The 25,865-nt window shown below is 36.9% G+C and overlaps 1 protein-coding gene across 5 annotated transcripts in view; it reads left to right on the forward strand.

The window, feature by feature from the left end:
- The window catches only part of CPEB3 (cytoplasmic polyadenylation element binding protein 3), a 189,567-nt gene that overhangs the window by 102,157 nt on the left and 61,545 nt on the right, over positions 1-25,865 (forward strand). For 4 of the 5 annotated variants that reach the window (XM_084633816.1, XM_084633817.1, XM_084633815.1 and 1 more), the window contains exons 5-7: positions 12,356-12,379; positions 19,670-19,837; positions 21,766-21,855. In XM_084633816.1, coding sequence (XP_084489942.1) covers positions 12,356-12,379; positions 19,670-19,837; positions 21,766-21,855 — 282 coding nt within the window. The remainder of the gene's footprint in view (positions 1-12,355; positions 12,380-19,669; positions 19,838-21,765; positions 21,856-25,865) is intronic. The other variant, XM_084633819.1, reaches the window with a different exon arrangement.

A 25,865-nucleotide genomic window follows, 5' to 3' on the forward strand; every position in this document is an offset into this window, starting at 1 on the left:
AGTGACTTAATGACTTTACAATAAATTTGTCAAAACTAATTTGCTACAGATTTATCTTAAGGTATTTCCAAAGGTGGCTGTGGAGTTCCAGTGCAAGTAGTCAGAGCTGTATGCATGCCCATCCTGAGGAAGACCTTCCCCTCATGTTCTAAACCAGAATGGTGCTAGGCTTTTAACTGCAGTTGACTAAAGTTCTAAGGGAGGTTACTCAGATTTGTTTCACTTGGTGCTAATTGACTAACTTCTTAAAGAGTATCATGTCTAGAAGACGATCTTTCACTTCTTACTGCTACTGACTGGAAAGCTTGAAGGTCATGTTGATGCCCATTATGTGTGAATTCAGGAGATTTGCAAAGTAAATGGTTTTTTCAGCATATGTTTACCAAGCACTATTACTTAAATTCATTCTCCAGAGACAAAATTGTAATTGGCTAATTGGTCTTTCTTTTTAAAAAACAAAAAATCCAATAGCCTACTTTCTCCACCAACTATTTTCTGTTTGAGTGCCCAGACTTTCCACCTTGTTAGAGTTCAGTTTATTTTAGGATGCTCTTTGATTTCTTTTGCCTGCTATTGCATTCTTTTGGGAAATATCTTATTCCTGTAAACACGTGTGTCTGAGTGTAAAATATGAAAAGTTATTGTATACTATTCTAAGCATATTTATCTTTTCTGATTTTGTGTTTTGGCAAGATCTCTGCTTTGTTGTCTCCAAGATTAAGAATCCATTAAGACAAGTATCTTTGAAGAAAAGTGTATTCCTCAACATGATAGTAGCGGTACCAACCCTTAATAAATATGATATTATACAACTTCAAAAGGAGGAAGTGGGAGCTACAGATTAAAGCTCATTGTTGAGTGTCAAGAGTTCTGGGTTCTCTTCCCAGCTCTGCCAACAGGAAAAGGGAATAAAAACTATCCTGGTAAAAGGCACTTCTATACCAGGATAACTGCATCCACACTGGGATTTGTTTTGTATTTGTATAACTATAATGGTATAAAAATAATATCCCTAACCAATATAGTTACACTATATTCAAAAATTGTGTGTAGACCAGGCTTAAGTCTTTACAGATGCTTACATAACTTCTAATGCTCAAGTTCAGTAGTCTTAAGATTTGTTACTGTTGAAATGGTGCTGCTAATTCTTGAAACCATATGTATAATAAAAAGAAATAAGGTTTAAATAAACATTTTTTAAACATAAAAAAGACAGGATATTCAGGTTTCAGAGTAACAGCCGTGTTAGTCTGTATTCGCAAAAAGAAAAGGAGTACTTGTGGCACCTTAGAGACTAACCAATTTATTTGAGCATGAGCTTTCGTGAGCTACAGCTCACTTCATCGGATGCATGCCGTGGAAACTGCAGCAGACTTTATTTATACACAGAGAATATGAAAAAATACCTCCTCCCACCCCACTGTCCTGGAACCCCGACCTGGGATATTCTATCTACTACCCAAGATCCATAAACCTGGAAATCCTGGGCACCCCATCATCTCAGGCATTGGCACCCTGACAGCAGGATTGTCTGGCTATGTAGACTCCCTCCTCAGGCCCTACGCTACCAGCACTCCCAGCTACCTTCGAGACACCACTGACTTCCTAAGGAAACTTCAATCCATCGATGATCTTCCTGATAACACCATCCTGGCCACTATGGATGTAGAAGCCCTTTACACCAACATTCCACACAAAGATGGACTACAAGCCGTCAGGAACACTATCCCCGATAATGTCACGGCTAACCTGGTGGCTGAACTTTGTGACTTTGTCCTCACCCATAACTATTTCACATTTGGGGACAATGTATACCTTCAGATCAGCGGCACTGCTATGGGTACCCGCATGGCCCCACAGTATGCCAACATTTTTATGGCTGATTTAGAACAACGCTTCCTCAGCTCTCATCCCCTAAAGCCCCTACTCTACTTGCGCTATATTGATGACATCTTCATCATCTGGACCCATGGAAAAGAAGCCCTTGAGGAATTCCACCATGATTTCAACAATTTCCTTCCCACCACCAACCTCAGCCTGGTCCAGTCCACACAAGAGATCCACTTCCTGGACACTACAGTGCTAATAAACAATGGTCACATAAACACCACCCTATACCGGAAACCTACTGACCGCTATTCCTACCTGCATGCCTCCAGCTTTCACCCTGACCACACCACACGATCCATCGTCTACAGCCAAGCTCTGCGATACAACCGCATTTGCTCCAACCCCTCAGACAGAGACAAACACCTACAAGATCTCTGTCAAGCTTTCTTACAACTACAATACCCACCTGCTGAAGTAAAGAAACAGATTGATAGAGCCAAAAGAGTTCCCAGAAGTTACCTACTACAGGACAGGCCTAACAAAGAAAATAACAGAACACCACTAGCCGTCACCTTCAGCCCCCAACTAAAACCCCTCCAACGCATTATTAAGGATCTACAACCTATCCTAAAGGATGACCCAACACTCTCACAAATCTTGGGAGACAGGCCAGTCCTTGCCTACAGACAGCCCCGCAACCTGAAGCAAATACTCACCAACAACCACATACCACACAACAGAACCACTAACCCAGGAACTTATCCTTGCAACAAAGCCCGTTGCCAATTGTGCCCACATATCTATTCAGGGGACACCATCACAGGGCCTAATAACATCAGCCACACTATCAGAGGCTCGTATATCTGCACATCCACCAATGTGATATATGCCATCATGTGCCAGCAATGCCCCTCTGCCATGTACATTGGTCAAACTGGACAGTCTCTACGTAAAAGAATAAATGGACACAAATCAGATGTCAAGAATTATAACATTCATAAACCAGTCGGAGAACACTTCAATCTCTCTGGTCACGCAATCACAGACATGAAGGTCGCTATCTTAAAACAAAAAAACTTCAAATCCAGACTCCAGCGAGAAACTGCTGAATTGGAATTCATTTGCAAATTGGATACTATTAATTTAGGCTTAAATAGAGACTGGGAGTGGCTAAGTCATTATGCAAGGTAGCCTATTTCCTCTTGTTTTTTCCTACCCCCCCCCCCCCAGGATGTTCTGGTTTAACTTGGATTTAAACTTGGAGAGTGGTCAGTTTGGATGAGCTATTACCAGCAGGAGACTGAGTTTGTGTGTGTATGGGGGTGGGGGGGATGTGAGAAAACCTGGATTTGTGCTGGAAATGGCCCACCTTAATTATGCACATTGTAGGGAGAATGGTCACTTTGGATGAGCTATTACCAGCAGGATAGTGAGTTTGTGTGTGTGGTTTTTGGGAGGGGGGTGAGGGGGTGAGAGAACCTGGATTTGTGCAGGAAATGGCCCAACTTTATTATCATGCACATTGTGTAAAGAGTTGTCACTTTGGATGGGCTATCACCAGCAGGAGAGTGAATTTGTGTGTGGGGGGGTGGAGGGTGAGAGAACCTGGATTTGTGCTGGAAATGGCCCACCTGATGATCACTTTAGATAAGCTATTACCAGCAGGACAGTGGGGTGGGAGGAGGTATTTTTTCATATTCTCTGTGTATAAATAAAGTCTGCTGCAGTTTCCACGGCATGCATCCGATGAAGTGAGCTGTAGCTCACGAAAGCTCATGCTCAAATAAATTGGTTAGTCTCTAAGGTGCCACAAGTACTCCTTTTCTTTTTACAGGATATTCAGTAATTCCCATAGAAATTGTAACTCTACCTTCTTGTACACATGGAATATGATGGTCTTGCAAATGCAATTTCTTGCCAGTTGTAGATTTTTGTAAGTGGGGAAATAATCCTTGAAACGCAGCTTTTTTTCATTAGTTTCACAGAATTATTTGAGATGCAGTTAAAATTGCAGTGCTTCAGTTTCCTTCATTTTTTGCTTCATGGAAACAATGGATAGCCTTAATGCAATATTGTCAACACATTCTACTTGTCTTCATCCTAGTTTTGCTTAACCAAATAAGCAACCTTTCACAACTGGCCCTAGAAATTTGTCCCACATTGTTAAACACTCAATTTAACTTGCAGTAATGTAAGATTTTAAAAACCCTACGTGTTCTTCAAGTTCTTAACTTTCATGCTTAAAGGATGTTTTAATGGCATTGAAGAGGGTGTGTGGCTAGGAAGGAACATTCCCTGTGTATAGGGGATGAGTGAATAAAGACATATTTCGGCATGGGTCACACTGAAATTATGCCACAGACAACCAAGTAAGGTTCAAAAGTCCCAACAAGGCTGCCAGTTTTCAAGCAAAGCAGAAAATAGTCTGGTGAATTGGTGTTATATAGAAAATTATATATAATAAACATAGTTGCCTTTTTGTAGCTTTACTATGCCATATACTGACTCATTTGTCCTTGGATGATATTTTCTTATACCATTCTTTTATTATGAATCTACTGGAATGTAAATACGTGGGTGGAGTGAGATTTTACTTTTTATAAATTCAATTTTTCACTTGGAAATAGGACATATAATTCCCACTTCCTCCATGTATCCCATTTGTTTTATGACATTTTTTACAAACTGTTTCATGGAATAAACTGTTAAACTTTGGTATAGCTTGTCTTACTGTTACAGCAGGTGGAGTGGGACAGCTCATTATTGGCAAAGGAATATAGATTTAGTAAAAATGCATCCTAGGCTGGTAGAAAGCTGTTGCCATCTAATACCGGTTCAGTCACCTCTGTGAAATGAGTGGGTCATAGTGCATTTCCTAGTGCATATGTTAGCATACCAAAAAGTGTCACCACAATTAACATTTCTTAGCACTGTTGTTGGCAGTTCCAGTGGACACATCAAGGATTGATTGGGAATGGAGTCTGAAATACAGACTTGAATATAGAAGTGACCTCTTCAGTCTTAGATGAGGCATGTTGGTAGGACAATGTCGAGAAGCTCTATATAGAGAATTTCTGTCTCCAGAGCTTCCGAACTGGCACCTGTCATGAACACAAACTTCTCTACTCTATGTAAGAGGATAATTGGTCTTCATGCCCGCCCTTATTCTTTCTGAGAGACAGTAATGGTGACAGTAAATATAGTAACCCATGCAAAGTGAGATGATACTGAACTGCTCTTTATTAACTGCCTTTTTATAAGAAAAAAAACATTGTTAGCAAAATTATTGAATTACTTCAAAGGAAGCTCCATTAAAGTCATTAAAAACATCTTCATACTGCAAAGGATATAATATAGTACTCTATGTAACTGTTTTGTAATTGAGCACAGTTAGTACATTATCCAAATACGTTAATTTTATCATCTAGATATGACATCACAGTTAGTGATAATGACCATATCCTGAAATCTGAGACTAAAGGCTTCTGAGTCTGATGCTATGGACAGTACTATAATAATTACTGAGTTAACACAAAGCAGTTTCACGTTGGCTGGTAATAAATATTATGTGAAATGTCTTCTGCTGTCTCTTGTTACATGTCATCCAACTAACATGACCATGTTTCAGACTTAAATATGGGACATATGACCTCTCCCCCCACTTCCCTACCTCTTTGCTTTAAGAACAGGTTGTATTACCCTTTGGCATCCACATTATTGTGCATTATGTTGTGATAGCTGGGCCTACAAATATACCCTAATTGTAAGCTCAACCATAAAAAGTGAGTGAAAGTTCCTAAATTGTCACAATGTCCTGTTATATAAAATTGTTTTAAAAAGATGCAAGAAGATGATGAAAAGACTAAATTAATTTAAATAGAAAGTATTTTACTGATACCTTTAAGTACTGTGTTAAGGTTATGACCACTCCAGCCCATGTCAATTATCTTCTTCACTTCCCCCCCAAAAGCATAGTTATTACCGTCATTTATACCACAAAGGACTGTAAAACAAGGATTTTTCCCCTCCTAAATTCTCTCCAGCTAAAGCAAAAAGGAACAAGGGATATTAAAGGAATGCCTTATTTAATACGTTACATTTAAAATGCTTTAACTGTTTTTCTTTTCTTTTCTCTTTTATAAAAGGTTAAAAGGATTTTTTTAATGGTGTGTTAGCCATGGTACTAAAGCTGACATCTCTGTATTCCAAACCTTGTTAAAAACTGTTTAATGTTGGATAGTGATTGGGTTATATTAATAACTTTTTGATTCTTTAGACTCCTATTAATAAAACAGCTCTCATTTCCATTCTCTAGGCTATTAAAATAGTCCCTGCTCCCTTTTTAACATCTCTCTCAATGCTTATTCCCTAGCCACAGTTCCAAGTCTTACCTTATTTATTATTACTATACTCTCAGATTCCTCTGGCCTGCATTTTATGTTATTTTGGCTTTACTAGTTACATCATCCTCGAGACCCACACACTCACTCTTGGTGTTTACCTTTTTCTATTTTCCTACAACACAATGTGTGTATGGCTTGAAAAAGTGCCGGTTTCCCCTTCTGCTACAATATGTTCTTGTTTCTTTCCAAGGAGTCAGTTTATGCAGTATATGATTATTACCAAGTTAACAGGAAGCACTTTATTGTACTGGAAATGTGCTTGTGGTCCTCTGTCATGTACAACTTTGCTACTTTTAAATTCTTCTCATATTATCAATTACTGTCAGCTCAACTTCCCATCTATAATCCCTTTCCCATTTTACCATAGTCTTCTCATTCATGACCATGTTCCTTGTGCCTTTAAAGAAGGCTTAGAATCCTCAACTTCCTCTCTCCCACTTCCTTGTCATACAAACAATTCCTTGTTCAATTAAATTATATTGTATTTCTAGAGGTGGGTGAAGTGGTGGGCTCAGGAAGGGAGTCAGAAGTTGAAGTGGCCATGTTTGTTGTGGAAACATGAATGGGAAGTAACCTTTTAGAATACCTAGATCTGCATAATTGCTATACAATATTTATGCAGATCTCTGTACTCCAAGTTGTCCATCAGAATTCAGGGATTTGCACGCTGGCCAGAAACTGAGAAATAACTCTGCAGTCATTATGCAAATCATGCACTACCAAAGGTCAGGGAATTGCATAAGTGAGAAATAAATGTTCAGTTATGGTTTTGCCGTTGTATAACATCCTTACTGTTTGACATGGGTGAGTCTGTGCCAGTATAATTCCTGGTAAATAGGCTCTTCACGTCTCAAAATAGCAAAATTTTTATGCATGCTGTACTTGTAGGTGTATATATAAATTACACTTTATAATAGCTGTTAAACCTCTGATGTTCAGCCAATCATGTATAAACAGGACAATAGTGCCCACACTAATTGTTTACATAGTGGATACCTCCTACTGGGAAACTAATTGCTAATGTTATTTCAGCTGCACATTTTTGAAAAACTTTTTATTATATTACCAAAATATGGTGCTCTTGAATTATATCTGTTCATATTGTAGGCTGTCTCATTTACAGTGTACCTGAGACTGCCACTCATCTTTGTTTTGCATGTTGAAGCTATTCATAATATGGTTTATGAAAATAGGGCCCCATATTTGGCACCACGGGCAGTGCATTTTGGGGGAGTGGTTGTCATCCTCTGGTGGCTAAAATCTCTTGACACTTCTGTCAGGGTTCCCTCCCCACTCTGAACTCTAAGGTACAGTTGTGGGGACCTGCATGAAAGACCCCCTAAGCTTATTTTTACCAGCTTAGGTTAAAACTTCCCCAAGGCACACATTTTTGGTACGCTGCCACCACCAAGTGATTTAACCAAGAATTAGGGAAAGGACCACTTGGAGTTCCTATTTCCCCAAAATATCACCCCAAGCCTTATACCCCCTTACCTGCGGAGGCTTGAGAATAATATCCTAACTAATTGGTTAGAAAGTGATCACAGACCCAAACCCTTGGGTCTTAGGACAATAGAGAAATTAATTAGGTTTTTAAAAGAAGGATTTTATTTGTTAAAAAAAGGTAAAAGAATCACCTCTGTAAAATCAGGATGGAAAATAACCTTTCAGGCTAACAAAAGATTCACAAACACAGAGGAACTTCTTCTGGGCTTAGTTCAAAGTTACAAAAAACAGGAATGAACCTCCCTCTAGCAAAGGGAAAATTCACAAGCTAAAACAAAAGATAATCTAACACACTTTGCTTGGCTTTACTTACTATTTTTGTAATATTAGAGACTGGTTCAGGATTGGTTTATAAGAGAAGGATTTTTTCAACTGATACTTTTTTGCTTCCCAAGAGAACACACTCAAAACAAAGCCACCCCTCCCCCCCAAGATTTGAAAGTATTTTTCCCCCCATTGGTCCTTTTGGTCAGGTGCCAACCAGGTTATTTGAGCTTCTTAACCCCTTGCAGGTAAGGAGGAATTCTCGGCTACCCTTAGCTATATGGTTATGACAACTTCCACCACAGTATTTTTTCTAATTTCATAAGCAGTAATAACCGCACAGAAATGTCGTACTTGTGATCTTATTGATTACAGTAAGTAGATGATTTTCATTTTCCTGTTGATGCATTGCTGCCTTCGCACAGAAATAATTTCAAAACTGTTTAGCTTTTAAGTGTTTTCTCTCCATTAGTGTTTGTAAACTACATTTTGGGCAAAGCCTGTTGGAAGCTCTCTGCATTCAGATTTGCTGAGTCACACTTAATATTACTCTGGTAGTATGGATTTCAGATAGCTGAGCCATTCCTTCTAGTGAAGTCTGCAATGGCCTGGACTTTGTGCTGTAAACAAGGCAGGATACCATATAATTTTTATCTCAAATTGCACATTCTTGTTTTGTATCATGTGTAACAGTGACATTGCTGAAGGAAATATAGAAAGTACATTTTGACTCCCAAATTCCCTGGTCTGATGACGTTTTAGCACTTTTTAAAAATTAACTTGAATATAAATATTGAATAGAATTGTCCAAAGGGATTTTCAAATAAATGTTTATATTTTATGACCAACTTCTATCACAACTATGTATTTTATAAAATGAGGAAATTGGTCTTATTTCTTTCTTTTACTGGTTAAATGGGAAAAGTGCATATGGTTTTCTATTTAAATCTATTGTGTGTTGTGATTTTTATTAATTTGGGATTTAAAAAAAACTCAGGCCCTTCAGGGTGGGTTTTTAATCATGTTTGTATTATCATAGCATTTCAGTGTTTGTTTTACCCATTTCTGGCCTCAGTCAGCTGTCCCACCTAGATAAGTACTCGCCTACTGCATTTTCTTTTATAGCTTAATTTTAATTGTTTATATTAGTAACCCATGAGTTCCTTAATATCATAATCCACTTTCTATGATGTTTGCATGAATAATTTTTTGCATGGCAGCCTCAGGTTCTGTTCAGATTATTTTAGATCAATTAGTTTGGGGGTATTTTACCTCTCATAAAAGGACTCATTTATTTTTGGGTTATTTTAATCTATTTGAAAAGCTCTTTACTGTAACACTCACTTGCACACATGAAGCTTATTTGTTACCATTTTGTTGTCATTCAGTTTATTTTTCCTAAATAATTAAACAACATTTTGAATAAAAATTTATCTACAGTGTAGTTCCTCAGTTTCTCTGTGTCATTTCATTTTTTCTTTATGCATTTTGTTGGTCAGCCTATCAGAAAATCTGAGCATTGTGGTCACCAAATATCTGTCTTTAGGTCATTTTATAAAGGTCTTTTCTGAGAAATTTAGGGATATTTATTTGTGTGTGTGTGTGTGTGTGTGTGTGTGTACACACTATAATATATAAATATTTTCCTGTCTTTAGTGGTATAAATATGACATCCACCTTCCCATATAGTAAATGCGTAAATAAATAAGATAGTAACACTAGTAGGGCCAGTGTAGCAACACTGCATAACCTGACAGGAGAGAGGGGGTGTCTTTCAATTGTGTTAGCTTACGGCTACAAGATGGTGAGCTAATACCACTTCAGACATATTAGCCTGCATCTTAACAGTGCTTTTCAAACATGCCAAGTTATCATGATTGGGAAAATGCGCCCATTTTGCTTGTTGAGACATGCCCACTTATTGATGTTGCTTGTGTAAGGAATGTAATCTTGGACCATGGTCTGGCCGAGACAATAGAAGAAATTAGAAATTAAGCAATTTTAGTGCAGTAGCCTGGTACTTGGAGGAAAATAAACAGTCTGAAATGAAAATGTGTATTAAAAATTAAGTATAAATTTCAATTGCATTCGTAATTATGGCGTTCTTGGTAGTAATGGTATAATTGTCTCTGTCATGTTCCATTATAACCCAATTTCCACACATACATACTCCATAATAATTTTCCTTTGAAGTGGCGATAAAATATAGAATTGGGAGAGGAAGAAGGAAAATACAAGGAAAATCACTCTTGTTTTTGGTATTTGTACTCACCAATAACTTAGAGATGAATCAAAAAATTCTCAACTTATTTTGTGGATAAAGTACTTTTTGAGGAAGTTTGTTTCATATTTGGAAGGAATAAGTGATAAACAATTGAAAATTGGTTGTGAGCATACTCAGCGTGTAGCTGCTACAATTTTTAAAGTCTAATGAAACCTGTTTTCCATTGTGATCTCACAATACATATTTTGTTGGCCTGGCCTGGCCAGGGACTGTTACACTCCTTCTGCTACTGGGACAATTTGCAGGAACATGATTGTAAATGTCCCAAAAGCTGAGGAGGGGAACAAGCAAAATCTCCAGAAAGTCTGATTTAACATTAAGGTAAAAGACAAACCCAAAATTCAGTTATAGAAAATTAATATCTTGCTGGTTGAAGGGGATTTGAACATTTTTTTTGTTTTTGCTACCTTTGTAATGGGTTGTACATCCTAACTTTTGCATTTTAAAAACAACCTTTTGCCATTAGGAAAAATACAACCAGTTATATGCTTTGCTACTCTGTTAACCCAGCCTTGCAAAAAACTTTCTCCAGCAGCAGAGGTTTGAACTATGAATGATTCATCAATATGAAAACTGGGACCCATAAATCACCACTGGTGCAGCATAACTGTATTGAAGCAACAGCAGTGATGGATTCTGTAGTTTAGAAAAGACTCGGGTGGATTTTTATCACCATGTTGTCAAACCTTGCTCATAGTATAGAGGCAGCCTAAATGTTAACAGTAAGCATAACTGTCTTTCATTTTTTTTACCTGGATCCTACAATATCATTTATACTTCGGTATTTTGGCTATTTTTTGTTCTAAATTCATTCAAAGAGATGAAGAAATGGTACATGTAGTTTGAAGATGACCCCCTTCCCATCAACCAAAAAATCTATCAAGAGAATGATGCAGCTCCCCTCCAGTAGGATGATGACCTTGAATGAGGCCTCCACCTCAGATAAGTAATAACAGGAAGGGTGGAAGTTTCCCCTCAAAGCAGCCTCTCCCCCCACCCCCCAAACTCTTACCTTAAAGAATTGGTCAAGCCAGTATGCTGCCAGGCCTAGTGCTAGTCCATCTTCCTACCAAATGTTGCACCAGGAAATTCCAGTTCCAAGCCTAACAATCCCCAACGATGCAGTTACAGATAATGAATGGTATTAGGAGCGCTCCGCCTTCTGTACTTCTCATGAATAAGCTCCATCCTGTCCACAATACCAAATAGAAGTGGCAGAGCAATTGTCTGCCATATACCTAGAATTTTTTGGCTTCTATTACAGGTTGACCTTTCTTCCCAGGGATGGGAAATTTGTGATCCAAGGCCACCTGCATTGTAAATATTTTGGAAGGGCACAGATATGTTCTGTTGGGATGAGTTCTCAGTGTAGTTTCGAAATACAATGCTCCAAACTATTCTATGATACATAAAAATTTCAGAAAGCAAATGTAAATGCATTTAGCCATTTCAGTTTATATCATATACTGGATGTGTGACTTCATTTTGCAATATGCAGATATCAGAACATAAACAGTTTTACAATTTTTCAGATTTATTCATAAAAACGCCAAGTTGTATATTGTAGCCATTCAAATCAATATGAACAGGTTTGGATGACATACTAATTATTGAATTTATATCACTTTGGTGGAAAATTTAGCTTTTTTTGTAGAATGGCTAATTGTTTAAATCCCTTGATGTTTAAATATAGTTTTTCAAAACTATAATTGTTTTTTTTCTGCACAATTACTCCCTTTAATTAAAATTACTATAGTTTATGTGCATTACCTCTTCCAACACCTATGAAGGATTTGTGTGGCGTCATAATTTTAAAATATTCTTTGCTATCTGGAATAATGTTGCATAGCATATGTGCTTAAAATTTTGTCTTGGCTGTGTCATCTTAAAGATATTTTTTAGGGTTGTTTGAAATGTCAGAACTTCATTCTCAAAAAAAAAGAAAAGCGGGGGGGAAGGTGCAATGGGAAAAGACATAAAAATCTACATTTTCCTTATTTCTGAATCTAAATCTAATTGCTGTTCTATGACAAAAGTACCAACAATTCTCTTCTGTGTTTACATGCAGCCAGGAGCTATGGGCGGAGAAGAGGTAAATAAAATAAAATAAAAATGTGTTAAAGGTTTTGCCTGCCAAATTATGGGTGTGAGAGAAACATATTTAGTGCTGTTCATGTTAACAATATATCGTCAATTTTTCAATCTCTTTGGTTCATCAGTTGCCATAAATATCTCAAATGATATTTTTTTACTTTGTTTTTCAAAATATATCTCTTAATTCTCATAATTTAAAACAGTAAATGATGATTTCTAGTCAGTAGTTTCCAGTTTATTGCTTAAAAATGATTCTTATGTTGTTTGTGTTCTGTGATTGATATGCTGCTTTTAATATTGTTTAGTGCTCCAGAGGGGGAAATAAGTTTACATTTTCAAAAAATACAATGAAAATTTGATGGTAACTGGTTCATTGATAAGCTTCAAAAGGAACACTTTTTTCTGCATAAATGAGATGTTTTAAACAAATGAAGGAAAACTTGATAAATTTAACACTTGTATTGCATCTCAACATTCAGGAAACTTTTCTACCTTGAAACTGAAAATAATAATTTGCAAAGATAGTACATCATCTGTCTTAAAGTGCTGCTACATATTTATTCTTGGTGGACAACATCAAGCTTGTTAACCACCCAACTCTGCCCCCTCCCCCGAACCGTACCTTTAATTTACCCTGTATGTAGATACACACAGTGCTGTTGTGCCATGAGATGTATTACATTGTAACTATCTTGTGCCTTCTATAAAAGCTATTGCTGTGTTTCTAGTATAAAGCTTTTTTAAAAATCAACTAAAGAGACGCTCTTAAATTTATGTGAGCTTATAATTGAATTATCCTATTTTTTTGTGTCTTGATGAATTGCTAATTCAAACCCTACACATGTGGTATAAGAGAAGACCAGATACATGAGTCAAATGACAATGGTACACATAGTAATTTGAGTGAGAGCTGACAACTTCAGTATTTGTAGATTCTTGAAATAAGAACACTGCTATTGGACAATGACTTTTAACTTTAAGTGAATTTAAAAGTCATGAAAATGAGCAATTAATATCAATGGTACTAGCCAACATTAATGAAATTAGACCACTGGTAAGGAACTGTAATTCTGAGGCTTGAAGCATGGATTTATTCCAGTTCCAGGCTTTGAACCTCCTTTTTTTACTTAGTTAAACTTTCAGAAACTTGAATGAGCTTTTTAAAACCATTTTTTCTCTTTATTTAGAAAATCTTTTAAGGGAAAATATAGATTTAAAAGAAATCGACAACAGCAATTAAAATATTTTTCTTTCTAACTGGCTTATTGACTATAAAATACAATGCTGCAGATTGTAGATTTTGGCACCTATAACATGCAAATACTATCTGCTGTGAATACTGTAACATTATTTTATATTTATTTTTGATTGCATGGCACTGAAATAATTTAAAAATGCAATTTAGTTGTCTAGGCAGTGAAATATATCATTGACTATATCATGGTGGAGTATTTTATTGGGTGCAATCTGGAGTTTTGCATCACATTGTGAAAGAAAATTGAAGACTTAGGTGGACAGATCAGTATGTTGGTAGAGGCTAGACAGGTATGTAGATTGCATGAGCTTGTGATTTGAAATTATGTAGGGAGACCGTCTTGGCCATAGAATTTGATTACAATTAAAGATGGAATTTTTAGTAGGTTTTAATAACTAAGTGTCCATCTTGCATTTTTAAATGTAATATCTTGGCCCCCCAGGGGAAAAATCTCTAGTTAGGTGGGTAATACATCAACATGATAAACCCTTCAGTGCATTCATTCACTGCCACAGTACTCCTAGTCCGTTATATCATGTTACTGAAGCAACCATTAAAAGAAAAGGAGTACTAGTGGCACCTTAGAGACTAACCAGTTTATTTGAGCATAAGCTTTCGTGAGCTACAGCTCACTTCATCGGATAATGAATATAGTCATAAAACTAGGGTATGGAACAGTGGGCCCCATCTATGCATGTGAGCACTGGGAATGCAGAAGAAAGTTTATCTTTTAAAATTGTGGAGCCCCCTCCAAAAATTATAGCAATTAAAACTTTAAAAAAAGGTCACTTTGATACCATTAACCACTCTTGTATCTTCAGGTAGAAATTCCAATTTACATGTCTTATTGAGTGAGTGAAACTCCTAGAATGTGGCACTAACTATGGTGACTGTGTGACGGGGTATACAATTAAAGCACTATGAAACTTACAGTAAAGGCAAAAAAAAAACAAAACCCAGACCCAAGTTCTAACAGTTGTGACTCCCAATATCCTTTCTTTACCTAAAAGATCTGTCTTCATCCCATCTCAGTTTCTTCCTGTGTGAAATACTTATATCTACAGGAATTGGTGGAGTAAAGAACTATTTATTTTTGTTAGTCTTGCTCTTTTGATTTCTCTTGAAATGTGCCTCCATTTTTTCTGTCTTAGTCAACTGCCATATAAAACTAGAAATCACCACATTATATTATATGTTTGCTTTTTCAGAACTATGAATTCATATATCTGGGAAATTGCTTTAAGCATTGAGCTGTCTTATACATATAAAACTTTTCTGGAGAGGCTATTTCATTTATATATAAAATTTATATATAAAATATATAGATAAAAGGTTTTAATGAACCCTCCCAAAATTATAGCAATTAAAACATTCTTAAGTTTCTGATTTATTATTAGAGAGACAAGGTGGGTAAGGTAATATCTTTTACTGGACCAAGTTCCGCTGGTGAAAGAGACAAGCTTTGAGCTATACAGTGTTCTTCATGTCTGGGAAAGGTACTCAGTGTCACAGCTAAATACAGTAGAATCTTAGTTACAAACACCAGAGTTACGAGCTGACTGGTTAACAACACACCTCATTTGGAACCGGAAGTAAACAATCAGGCAGCTGCAGAGGTGCACAAAAAAACAAAAGCAAATACGGTACTGTGTTAAACGTAAACTACTAAAAACTAAGGAGAAATTTAAAAAAAAAAGATTTGACAAGGTAAGGAAACTGTTTCTGTACTTGTTTTATTTAAATTTAAGATGGTTAAAAGCAGCATTTTTCTTCTGCATAGTAAAGTTTCAAAACTGTATTAAGTCAATATTCAGTTATAAACTTTTAAAAGAGCAATCATAATGTTTTGTTCCTAGTTACAACCTCCCTTCCCGAGGTGTTCATAACTTTGAGGTTCTACTGTACAAGGTTGAACAGCTTGTTTAGCATAAGGAGTTCACCTTGAATGGTCTCTTACAATATGTTAAGTAAGCAGTTAATACCTATTCGGTCTAGGAGAAAGGAGGGTTAGTGGCTTACAGAGTGTTTGTAATGAGCCATAAATCCAGTATTATTGTTAAGGCTCATCTTTCGAAGGGGTTGTGCAGGTTTCCTTTGAGGATGAGGACAGGTATGTCAGATATAGAGTGATCATTTTTGAAAAGTGTTTGCCTATAGGTGTTAGTGTTTTTGTCTTAATTTTCTGTTTGAGTTAATTCGAGAGCATTGTGATTGTCTCGTTTCACCCACATAGTTATTGGGACATTTAGTGCACTGAATGAGGTACTCTACATTTTGTGACAGGCATGTGAGGTGTAAACTGCCCACTTCACATGGAAGAGACCGTTCAAACATATTAACTTCTTATGCTAAACAATCTGTTCCACCTTGTACTTAGCTGTGACAGATTACGCAGAGCTCTTGTTCCAGTCTGGGAAAGGTAAACTCAAAAGTTTCTCTCTCTCACCAGCTGAAACTGGGCTAATAAAAGATACTGCTTTTCCAACCTTGTCTCTCTCCTATCCTGGGACCAACACAGCAAACAGTGGAAGATATCCTTTATTTTTGGTTAACATTTTATGTTTTGGCAGCTCCTAGAGACCAATGAGGTCAGGGCCTTGTGCTAAGTGCTACATCAACATATAGTAAATGACGACAATTTCTTAAGTTTCTGGTCTATGATGGCAATTCCTTCTGCCACCATGACTATTTAGGTTTTTTAGTCTCTCTAATGAGAGACTTTGTCAAAGGTCTTTTGGAAACCTAAATAAATTAGGTCAACTGTTTCTCCTTCGTCCAGTATTTTATATGACTGGTCAAAGAACTCCAATGGATTAGTGAGATATGATTTTTCTTTGCAGAAGACATGCTGGTTATACTGTGTCATGTCATGATCTCCAGGGTGTCTTTTAATTCTATTTTTAATTATCGTTGCAACCAATTTACCAGGTACAGAAGTAAGGTTTATTGGTCTGTAAGTTTCTGGATCATCCCTAGTGCCTTCTTAAAATATAGGCTCAACGTTTGCTAATCTTCAGTTATCTATGATAGTAGCTGATGCCCTGTGTTTGCTACTAAGTAAGTCACTTTATTCTTGAGTTCCTTCAGAACTCTTGGATGTATTATCTGGATCAGGTGACTTATTGCTTTTTAGTTTTTACTAGTTCCAGAACCTCTTCTTCTGACACCTCAATCTCTGTTACTGCCTCATTATTGTCCAAAAATAGTAGATTGGGATAGGCATCTCCTCAAAATTGTTTGATGAAGACAATTTCAAGGAAATAATTTAGTTTCCCAGCATTATCCTTCTCTTCCTCAATTTCTCCTTTTTATCTATCCCATGGTGTCCAGCATCCAGTTGTTTGCCAGGATTTCTGCTTCTGATATACTTTCTTGTTTTTAGATATTTAGTTATTTGCTCTTGAAATTGCATGTTAAGCCTCCAAATTTCCTATACACATCACACAATTGCAACTAAATCCTGTGTGTTACTTCAGGCTAAGTCAAGAATAACCTTTCCTGTTGTGTGCTCTAAATCTATCAATTCCATGAAACAGTTGTTGAAGGTTTTGAAAAATTGCTTCTCTAAACCTTGTCTCACTGTGACATTTGATTATTACTATTATATTTGACTATATATGGGTAAAGTCCCCATTATCATTTTATTAGACTTTGCCTCTTTGATCTCTATCAACATTATGCCCTCAGTATCTTTTTTGCTCCTCTGAAAGCTGTTAATATAACCCTACTAGGATATTTGTCATCTTAAAACTTGGGATTTTTATCACCAGTTAGAATATTTATCTTATTAGAGTGTATGCAATCTTTTAGGTTCAGCACTACTGCTCCTCTACCTTCTTGACCTAATCTGTCCTTTCTGTATAGTTAGTAGCCAGGTATTGCAGTATCTCATTGACATTTGCGCTTTCACCATGTTTCAGTGATGCCTGTTATGGCAAGGTCTCTTTTCATTGCCTGACATTCTAGTTCATCTGTTTTTGCTTTTAAGCATCTCATTTGTATGTAAACATCTATAGTTTTTATTTTTGACTAAGTGCCTATTTTTTTATTTAATTTTTTAGTATGAAACCTTGTTAATTTAACAGAAATTACCTCTGATCTTAACCTGTCCCTGCCCAATTTCTAGCCTATCCTTTACCGCTAGATACAAGGGATATCTTTGTGCTGTTGACATCTTTTACCTGACTTGAGTGCTCCTCAGCACCTATTGGCTTTCTGTTAAGCTCCCTAAGTTCCTGTTTTCCTCCGTCCTATACCTCCCTACTTCATTAATAACAATATGTACCATAACCACCAACTCCTACCTAGCACTATCTGGAAGTCTGTTTAGATGTCTCATGAGATCCAACATCTTTGCACCCAATAAAGAAGTTAATTAGTCTTTCTTCTGGTTGCTGCATACCCAGCTATCTATATTTATAATAATCAAATCCTCTACAATATGTGTTCATCTTCCCATTACAAATCAATCCCCTGGAGCAACTGACTCACTGTGTGTGAGGGAAAATTCAGCCACATCAGAGTTTGAACATGGGTCCCATCTAAGTGAGGGAGTCCTTCCATTCCATCTAAGTCTCTCCCCATCATGAGACTGGCTTCTTCAGCTGCTCAGGGAAATCAGTTCAAAAGTGGGCAAGTTCTATGATGTTCCTTATATGTAGATCCTGCATCCCTCTGCTCCTCCACTTCTGCAACTCTGGACTGCAGATATGCTGTACTTTTGGCTATGAGAGTCATGAGCTGTTTACATTAGGAGGGCACAAGCCAAGTAGTTATTTGGCACTCATTCTTTGCAGTAAACTGGGTAGTACCCACCCTGAATATTCTGCTGCTGGGCTACTACTCTCATGGTCAAACTGGGTGTTAACTGTGGGTAATAGCTTGAGCTAAGTGTAACTTTTCTTCAAGTAGAGAATAAGGTTTTTTGTTTGGTTGTTTTTTAGTGATTTATCTAAGTATTTGAACAAGGACTTTTAAAATATTTTAGCCTGCTAACAAATTAAGCTTCTTGCTACACCACCTTACCCAATTTCCACTCAGTTCAAACTCCCCTGTGCTCACTTTGACATTTGCCTCTCTGTTGTTAGAAAATACGTTGTGGGGAACCGTTCGGCAGTGAAGTAGCCTAATGATCTTGTGTATCTCTTGTAGCATTAATTTATAAGAATCAGTGAAAATATTTTTTGTTGAAAACTTCACAGTAAAGAGTTTTGAGAGGGTCTGTCTTAAATTTAAATCTCACTCACAAGCTCTCTGAATAACAGTGCTAGACAGTATAAGCAGATTATTTTCCTTGCTTTCATTTGTTAGCCAGCTGTAGTTAATGGTTTCCATATTTACAGCTGAAACATTTATCTCAAGTTAGAAGAAATACCTATTTTATACTTAAAGGTTATCCAACTGTAGCTTTGGGAAAATGTAAACACCTATAATAAACACTTGCTTGAATGCTGGCTATTGGCAACAGTGGAATGTCTTTAATAGAAGAGTCTGTTTTTTAAGATCGTGAGCTAGTTATAATTGAGAATTTTTGTTGCACATTTATTTTTGTAATTTGACTAAATAGGTAAAGAAAGGGAGAGTGGGATTAAAAACTTAACTGCTTTAGCAATGCGCTTATAATTACACTGAAACATGTTTTACCTACCTACGTGAAAACCGACCTATCACTTCATTTTATTACAAAACAAAGGCAACTGTAATCTTGCACACATTCAGTAGCTGATTTTATAATCTAGATAGTGATGGACACCAGCATACGAGATGGCTGAGCTCTTACAGCTTATCCTGTAAACATGACCACATATATTGTTTCCTACCACCAGCAGCGCTACTGAAGACAGTAGTACTGATGGTGGTGGTAGACCATGTGTGGTACCATTTGCAATATCTGGCCTTTAGTGTAAACTGCTAATTCTGTTGAAGTAAAACATAACTTAAAAAAAAAAGGCAGATTTAAGTAGGCCTTGTTCTTAAAGGAACATTTATTTCTCCAGAAAATTTTAACTCTAGAAACTCCCAAATCTGTTACAGGTCGGTCTTCACTCTTTCCTTTTGAAGATGGCTTCCTAGATGACAGTCATGGTGATCAGTCTTTATCATCGGGTCTCAGCTCTCCAACTCGCTGTCAGAACGGTGAAAGAGTGGAACGCTATTCTAGAAAGGTGTTTGTTGGAGGTCTGCCTCCTGACATTGATGAAGGTACTGTGACTCCGTGATGTCTACAATTGGTGGGGGTGGGAGTTGGTTTTCTTTTATAAAAATCCTGACTTTTCCTGGTTATGTGGCTGGTAGTGTGTTGTGATATTACAAAGGCAACTTGAGTTTGGGAATCTGCTTGGAATTCTTGCAGATTGCTCTAGGTCTGGCAGCCTCTGTGGAGGAGTGATGGATTGATATGCCCTAGTAAGCATGTAACCTCCACAGGAATGGCATGTTCCTATGTGCAGAAAGTGTCTACGTACATAAAGTGAAGAAATTGATGGAAATACAGGGTTAAATGACTGGTGAAAGCCCTCAAAAGTCCTGAACTATTCCATCTCACAATCTGGGGGAAAAAAAGAAAGGGAAAAATGGCAGCCTATACTTGTTAAATATGTCCACTGTTGTAATAAAAATGGGTTTTAGTTAATACAATGACTCTCCATTTACTTGGGTATTTCTAACAGATGTTTACAGTGAATCCGTTGATAAATGTGACCTATTTAGTGTTGTTGCAAAAAGATATTTAGGTTATTGTCAACAATCATTTTTGCATTGTGTATCTGTTTTATTAATAAAACACCTATTTTCATCACAATCCATTGTGGATGTTCTTCAATTCCCGCCTACCATACCAAAAATCCACCATTAACTAAGCATATACAGGAATTTAAGGATGCGTCACAAGGGAAAGAAAGGCTTTTTTGAAGTTGACTTTGTAGTAAGCCTTTTGCTAAACCATGCAATACCTTTATAAAGAAATAATATTAAACATCAAACACTGCCAAAACACTGCCCTTCAGACCTTTTTGCTGATGGATATGTTGCTAATATCTGTCTGGTGGTGATTATATTCAAGTGTTGTTTGATGTAGAAAAATCTGTATTTTTTTCTCTTAAATCAGTGAGACAAATTTTAGTTCTGGTGAATCAGGGCTGTTCACACAATAAAGGAACTTAACCCCACCTCCTCCCCCATGCCCTGTATTCCCATTGGACTTATTTTGACCAAAACGTTTGAGTCTTGAGTTTCTGTTTAAGCAACTCCAACAGGAACAGAAGCCAGAGCTCCAACCCTTTGCTGTGAGTGACAGTTGATAAAGCTCTATTGGAATGCATAGTACAGGGAATTCTTAAAAATAATGAAATCTTGTTATAGACTTAGTCTTTTCCTTTCTTCCAGATCCATTTGTTTAAGACTAATCTTCCCTCTATAAAAAGAGTTGCAAAAACATTTCAGAAAAGTTACATTTCCATGCAAAATAAATAGCCTGTAAATGTGGAATAACTTTTTTTTTTCTTTTCCTTTTGGTTGGTTTGGTTTTTTGGGTATGTTTGTCTGTATTTAAAACAGTGATTAAATGATGTTTGTTTGGTAAGCTAATTAGGTATTTGTGGTTAAAAGTAGAAATAGGCCTCAACCAGAATTCAGGGTTAAGATCAGTGTTTGCAGTACACACTCTTTCTAATAGATCAAATGCAGTTACTGATTCTTAGTATCCCATACTTTGAGAAATCTCAGATCCAGATTTTGAATCCCCGAAGTCTGAGAGTTAAGATGGTTCAGATTTGTCGTTTTGTTTGTTTTCAAAAAATAATGTGGCAAATCTGTATTAAGGCTTCTGGTTTTCATCATTACTACTACTAATACAGAAAATTATGTCTTGTAACCGTGCTGCACATCTGCTTTTAGTCTGTGAAGCTACGTAGTGAAAGGCAAAACTAGTTTTGCACTACTTAGCAACAAAGTATAGTAAAGGTAAAAAAGCATATTTATTTCAAGAAGGTTCTCATATTCATCATTTCACTTTTTCCTGTTTTTCAATAGCTTCAGAAAATTCAGTTTCTAACATTTTCTTAAGCAAGAATTTTCGTTTTGCCACTTTTAATCTTCAGATTTTCTTTAAGATTCCTTATTTGTTTTTGTAGATGAAATCACTGCCAGCTTTCGTAGGTTTGGACCTCTTGTGGTGGACTGGCCTCACAAAGCTGAAAGCAAGTCATATTTTCCACCTAAAGGTAATTAGCTTAAAATAAGTCTACACAGGCTGTTCTGGAACAAGCAAACGCCTGCTGCTGCTGCTTTAAAAACATTAAATCCATTAAAACAAACAGCTTTGACCCTTTAAGATGGTTGTAGTCTCTTTCAAGTAAGATTCTTCTGCAGATACATTGTGTATAGAGGGGGGAAATTGCAGTCCATGTAACAAAGTTTTTTTTGAAGAGTGGATCCACGGAGTCCCATTTGAGGTGGACGTTGCTCAGTTTAGTGAATCAGGAATTTGTATTTAAGCTAGTTTTATTCTGGGGGGAAGGTTGCAAAATTTCCCCTGTTAATAGAGCTCTGCCAGTTAATAGCAACAACAAGAATGTTAATGTAAACAAGGCTTCCATGTCCTTGAAGTTTTTGAAACAATGTCATTTAGACCGGTTTGGGGTTGGGGAGGAGGTGGTTTGGGAAGGTTTTTTGGCTTTTATTGAATACGCACAGCTCCTGCATTTTTGTAAGTATTATACAGCATACCATCTGTAGCCACGAGGGTGGGTTAGCACTCCTATTCTGAGATCCTTCCATTCTCCCCTGGCCATGAATATTGACAATTGTTCTTAAGGCTGGTTTGGCAGCACATTGTACTGTGTTTGGTCCCTGAGCTAACACTCCTACTATATTTTTTAGATGCACTTTTATGTGCAAATAGCTACTCTTACCAGATGTTTTTTAAACTGATTGAGGCATGGTAACTTCTTTGTGACAAGTAAGTCTCCTGCAAATACCATTTAGGACATTTCTGTCTCAAAAGAAAACTGCTATCAGTGGTTATTCTATAACATCTGCTCATGGATAAATAAAATGAAGTGAACATATGCTTTTGAGTGTAGTTCCTAAAAGTTGCAACTAACTAATGTAGTGCCTTACACAGGTTTTAGGTTCTTTCTAGTCAGAATTCTTATTCTAGCTTTAGCCAAGAGGTAAAATGAGCTCCTACTTGACCTGATATCTCCAAGACCTCCACAAGTTTGTTTGCTGTGACTTTGTAAATAACTAATTTAATTACAAATTTGTTGCAGATTAACCTGAGACTTTATTAGTTAGGATCAGATTTGTTCTGTATTCCAGGAGGCTAAATCAGTCTACTTTCAGACTTGTAAAAATGTTTTTGAGTAAGATCTATTTTAGCAGAAGACAAGGGAATCCAGCTTCTCTTCTATTTCTGTCACGATTCTATTATGGGAAACAGCTTTCAAAGCCCCTGCCAGTTGCTCTAGAATGTCTGTCTGAAAGTGCTAAACAGTCAGTCCCAACTGTTCCTGATTATTTATAACTGGCTTCTTAGTTATCAGTCAGGGCTTCAGCATCGTCCCTCCAGCATGCCTGTCTTTTCAACTAATTTGCCTAGTACTGAAGTTAGCCTTACTAGCCTGTAATTGCCAGGATCACCTTTGAAGACTTTTTTTAAAATCTGCATTACATTAACTACCCTCTAGTCATCTAGTACAGAGGCTGATTTAAGCGATAGATTACGTACCACAGTTGTTAATTCTGAAATTTCATATCTGAGTGCCTTCAGAGCTCTTGGGTGAATACCATCTGGTCCTGCTGACTTATTACTGTTTAATTTATCAATTTGTTTCAAAACCTCCTCTACTGACACCTCAATCTGGGACAATTCCTCAGATTAGTCATCTTAAAAAGAATGGCTCACATATGAGGATCTCCCCCATATCCTCTGTAGTGGAGACCAATGCAAATAATTCTCTTAACTTCTCCACAATGTCACATATGATGGATGTCCTTCTGTGTAGTACCCTCAATTACTGCAGTATCAGAAATGAGTGGACTCTGAGTCTAACTGGTTTGAACCTGCAAAAAAGTTCATGAATTTTTCTGGGTGATCCATCTGCTAGTCATGAGGCTATGTAAATACCTGGATAGAACCTGGCCCTAGAGTGTAGAGTACTGTCAACATAGCCTATTGACACTTACGTGATGGCAGAGTATTTGTAACAAAAAACTGCAGGAAATTCTGGCCTTGTTCCCCAGACATGACACTGAAAGGACTGAACCATGTATCTTGTCTAACACTACAAAATACTGTAATTGTCTGCATATATTTTAAAGGGTTTTCTAAATTGGTTTCACTGCATAAATGAGTAAGTATGCATCTGGCTTCTATTTTTAAAATGGCTTGGCTATCAATCACAAGTTCATATTTATGGATGTTTTAAAAATAAAACAAAAAAACACCTGAGTAAAAACCAACAATCCCTATAGTATGCATTTTGTCCTTGATAAATGCAGATTCTGGATTGCTGGGGGATGAGGGTAGTGGTGATACACAGCTGTTTTGTCACTAAATGTGTAGATTATGCACTTGAACAAGAGACGCTGTTAGCAGCAGCTGACAATGTGTGTAAGGGGCTATTTTTAGTCCCTTACACATTTAAATTACTGCTTTTGCATGGCATTTTTCTGCTTTGTGTTGAAATGCTTAGTGCTGTTTATCAGTGCCTCCCATGATGTGAATCAAATGCTTTGCTTCTGAATAAGGCCAAATTATTACTGTTGCCTGAAGATTCTTTAGATGACTTGCATACTTCATAACATATCATAAACAAATTCTTAAAGGGACTGGCAAAATTATAAATGCCATGTGCTAGTCTTGGGAAAGCAGATGCTCAAATCGTAACACATTTACTTGAATTTTATTGCAGAGTTTTGAGAATTTAAATGTGATTTGTTTTCTTTTAAGTACTCATGAGATTTCAAGAAATAATGAGATAAGTTCTAAAGAAAAATACTGGATGCAGCAATACATAACTATGACTCAGCCACTTTAGACCTGGTAGTCTATTTTATTCAGGCAAAAACTGGACATTTCAAAGACTATTTTAATTTAAATATGATGTTTTTTTGAGTACTGGCCAGTAAATCTAGAGTATGATGTTTTTAACTTGAGCAATACACCAAATGCAGTAATTAACTTGTTTTTTATATGGTATTTTGTGTTAAGCAGATAGTACGCTACTGTTTTTAAAATAGTTTTACTTTTCCTTGTATGTAATACTAGCTTGCAAACTTGAAAAGAATATCTCCCCTCTTACTTGTTTCTCTGTATTTATTTTTCTGAAGATTAAAATGAGTGTGAAATTCACATGGTTAGTGGGAACTGCTATGACACCTTTGAAAAAGGTGCCTGAGTGCTGCTCCCTTCACTGGATTATGGCTAGCAAGAATAGGGGAGGGAGGGAAGGCAGCCTCTGGCTTCATCCATTCTCCACTTCGAAGGGGAGGAGATGGGGAAAGAACAAATGGGTTCTAGGGACTGAAAAAGACATGTAGAATGTGGGGTGGGTGGAGCTAATGTGATAATGGGGAGGCTTTTGAGCTCAGAGCGGAATTAGACACAGAGGCAAAAAAGAGATTAAGTGAATGGGGGGGGAAGGGAAGAATGAGTGAGGTTGCCTCAAGTTCCTCCTGTCCCTGGATCCCTTCCGATACTTTCGTCCTGGTCTCCTCTCCCACCAGTCACCTTCCAGTGCTTCTGAGGGATTTGGGTGAAATATACCATCTGCATTCCTCCATTCCGTTCATGCTGCTTAGTTGGGGACACTGAGGGGAAATCTTTTCACCAGCAAGAAAATACCACACGTGGAACTGCGCCAAGCACTATTGTGAAGTCGCTATCTTACTTTACTTGGAGTGAATGGACCAAGTTTAAGATTGGAGTAATACAAGTATAAACCCATTTGTTAAAATCCAAGAGGAGCCATTGATCTATATTTTGTGAATATTTAGTACAATGTATTCTGTTTAACAGGAGTCTGCTCAGCAAAGCACTTTAGTATGCAGAAACAGTAAAGAATTCCAAAATGAAATTCTAAGATTAATTAATGTCTTGTAATTAACCTTGAAAGTGATGGCAGCATCTTTTTAATTTATGCTTTTCCATTTTTATTTATACTGTTTATAAAACATTTGAAGATCAAAACCTCTTTTTGCACATTTTGACCAGTTTCCTTTGTTGAAC

This window comes from Lepidochelys olivacea (genome assembly GCF_965140295.1).
Source record: "Lepidochelys olivacea isolate rLepOli2 genome assembly, chromosome: 7".
NCBI lineage: Eukaryota > Metazoa > Chordata > Testudines > Cheloniidae > Lepidochelys > Lepidochelys olivacea.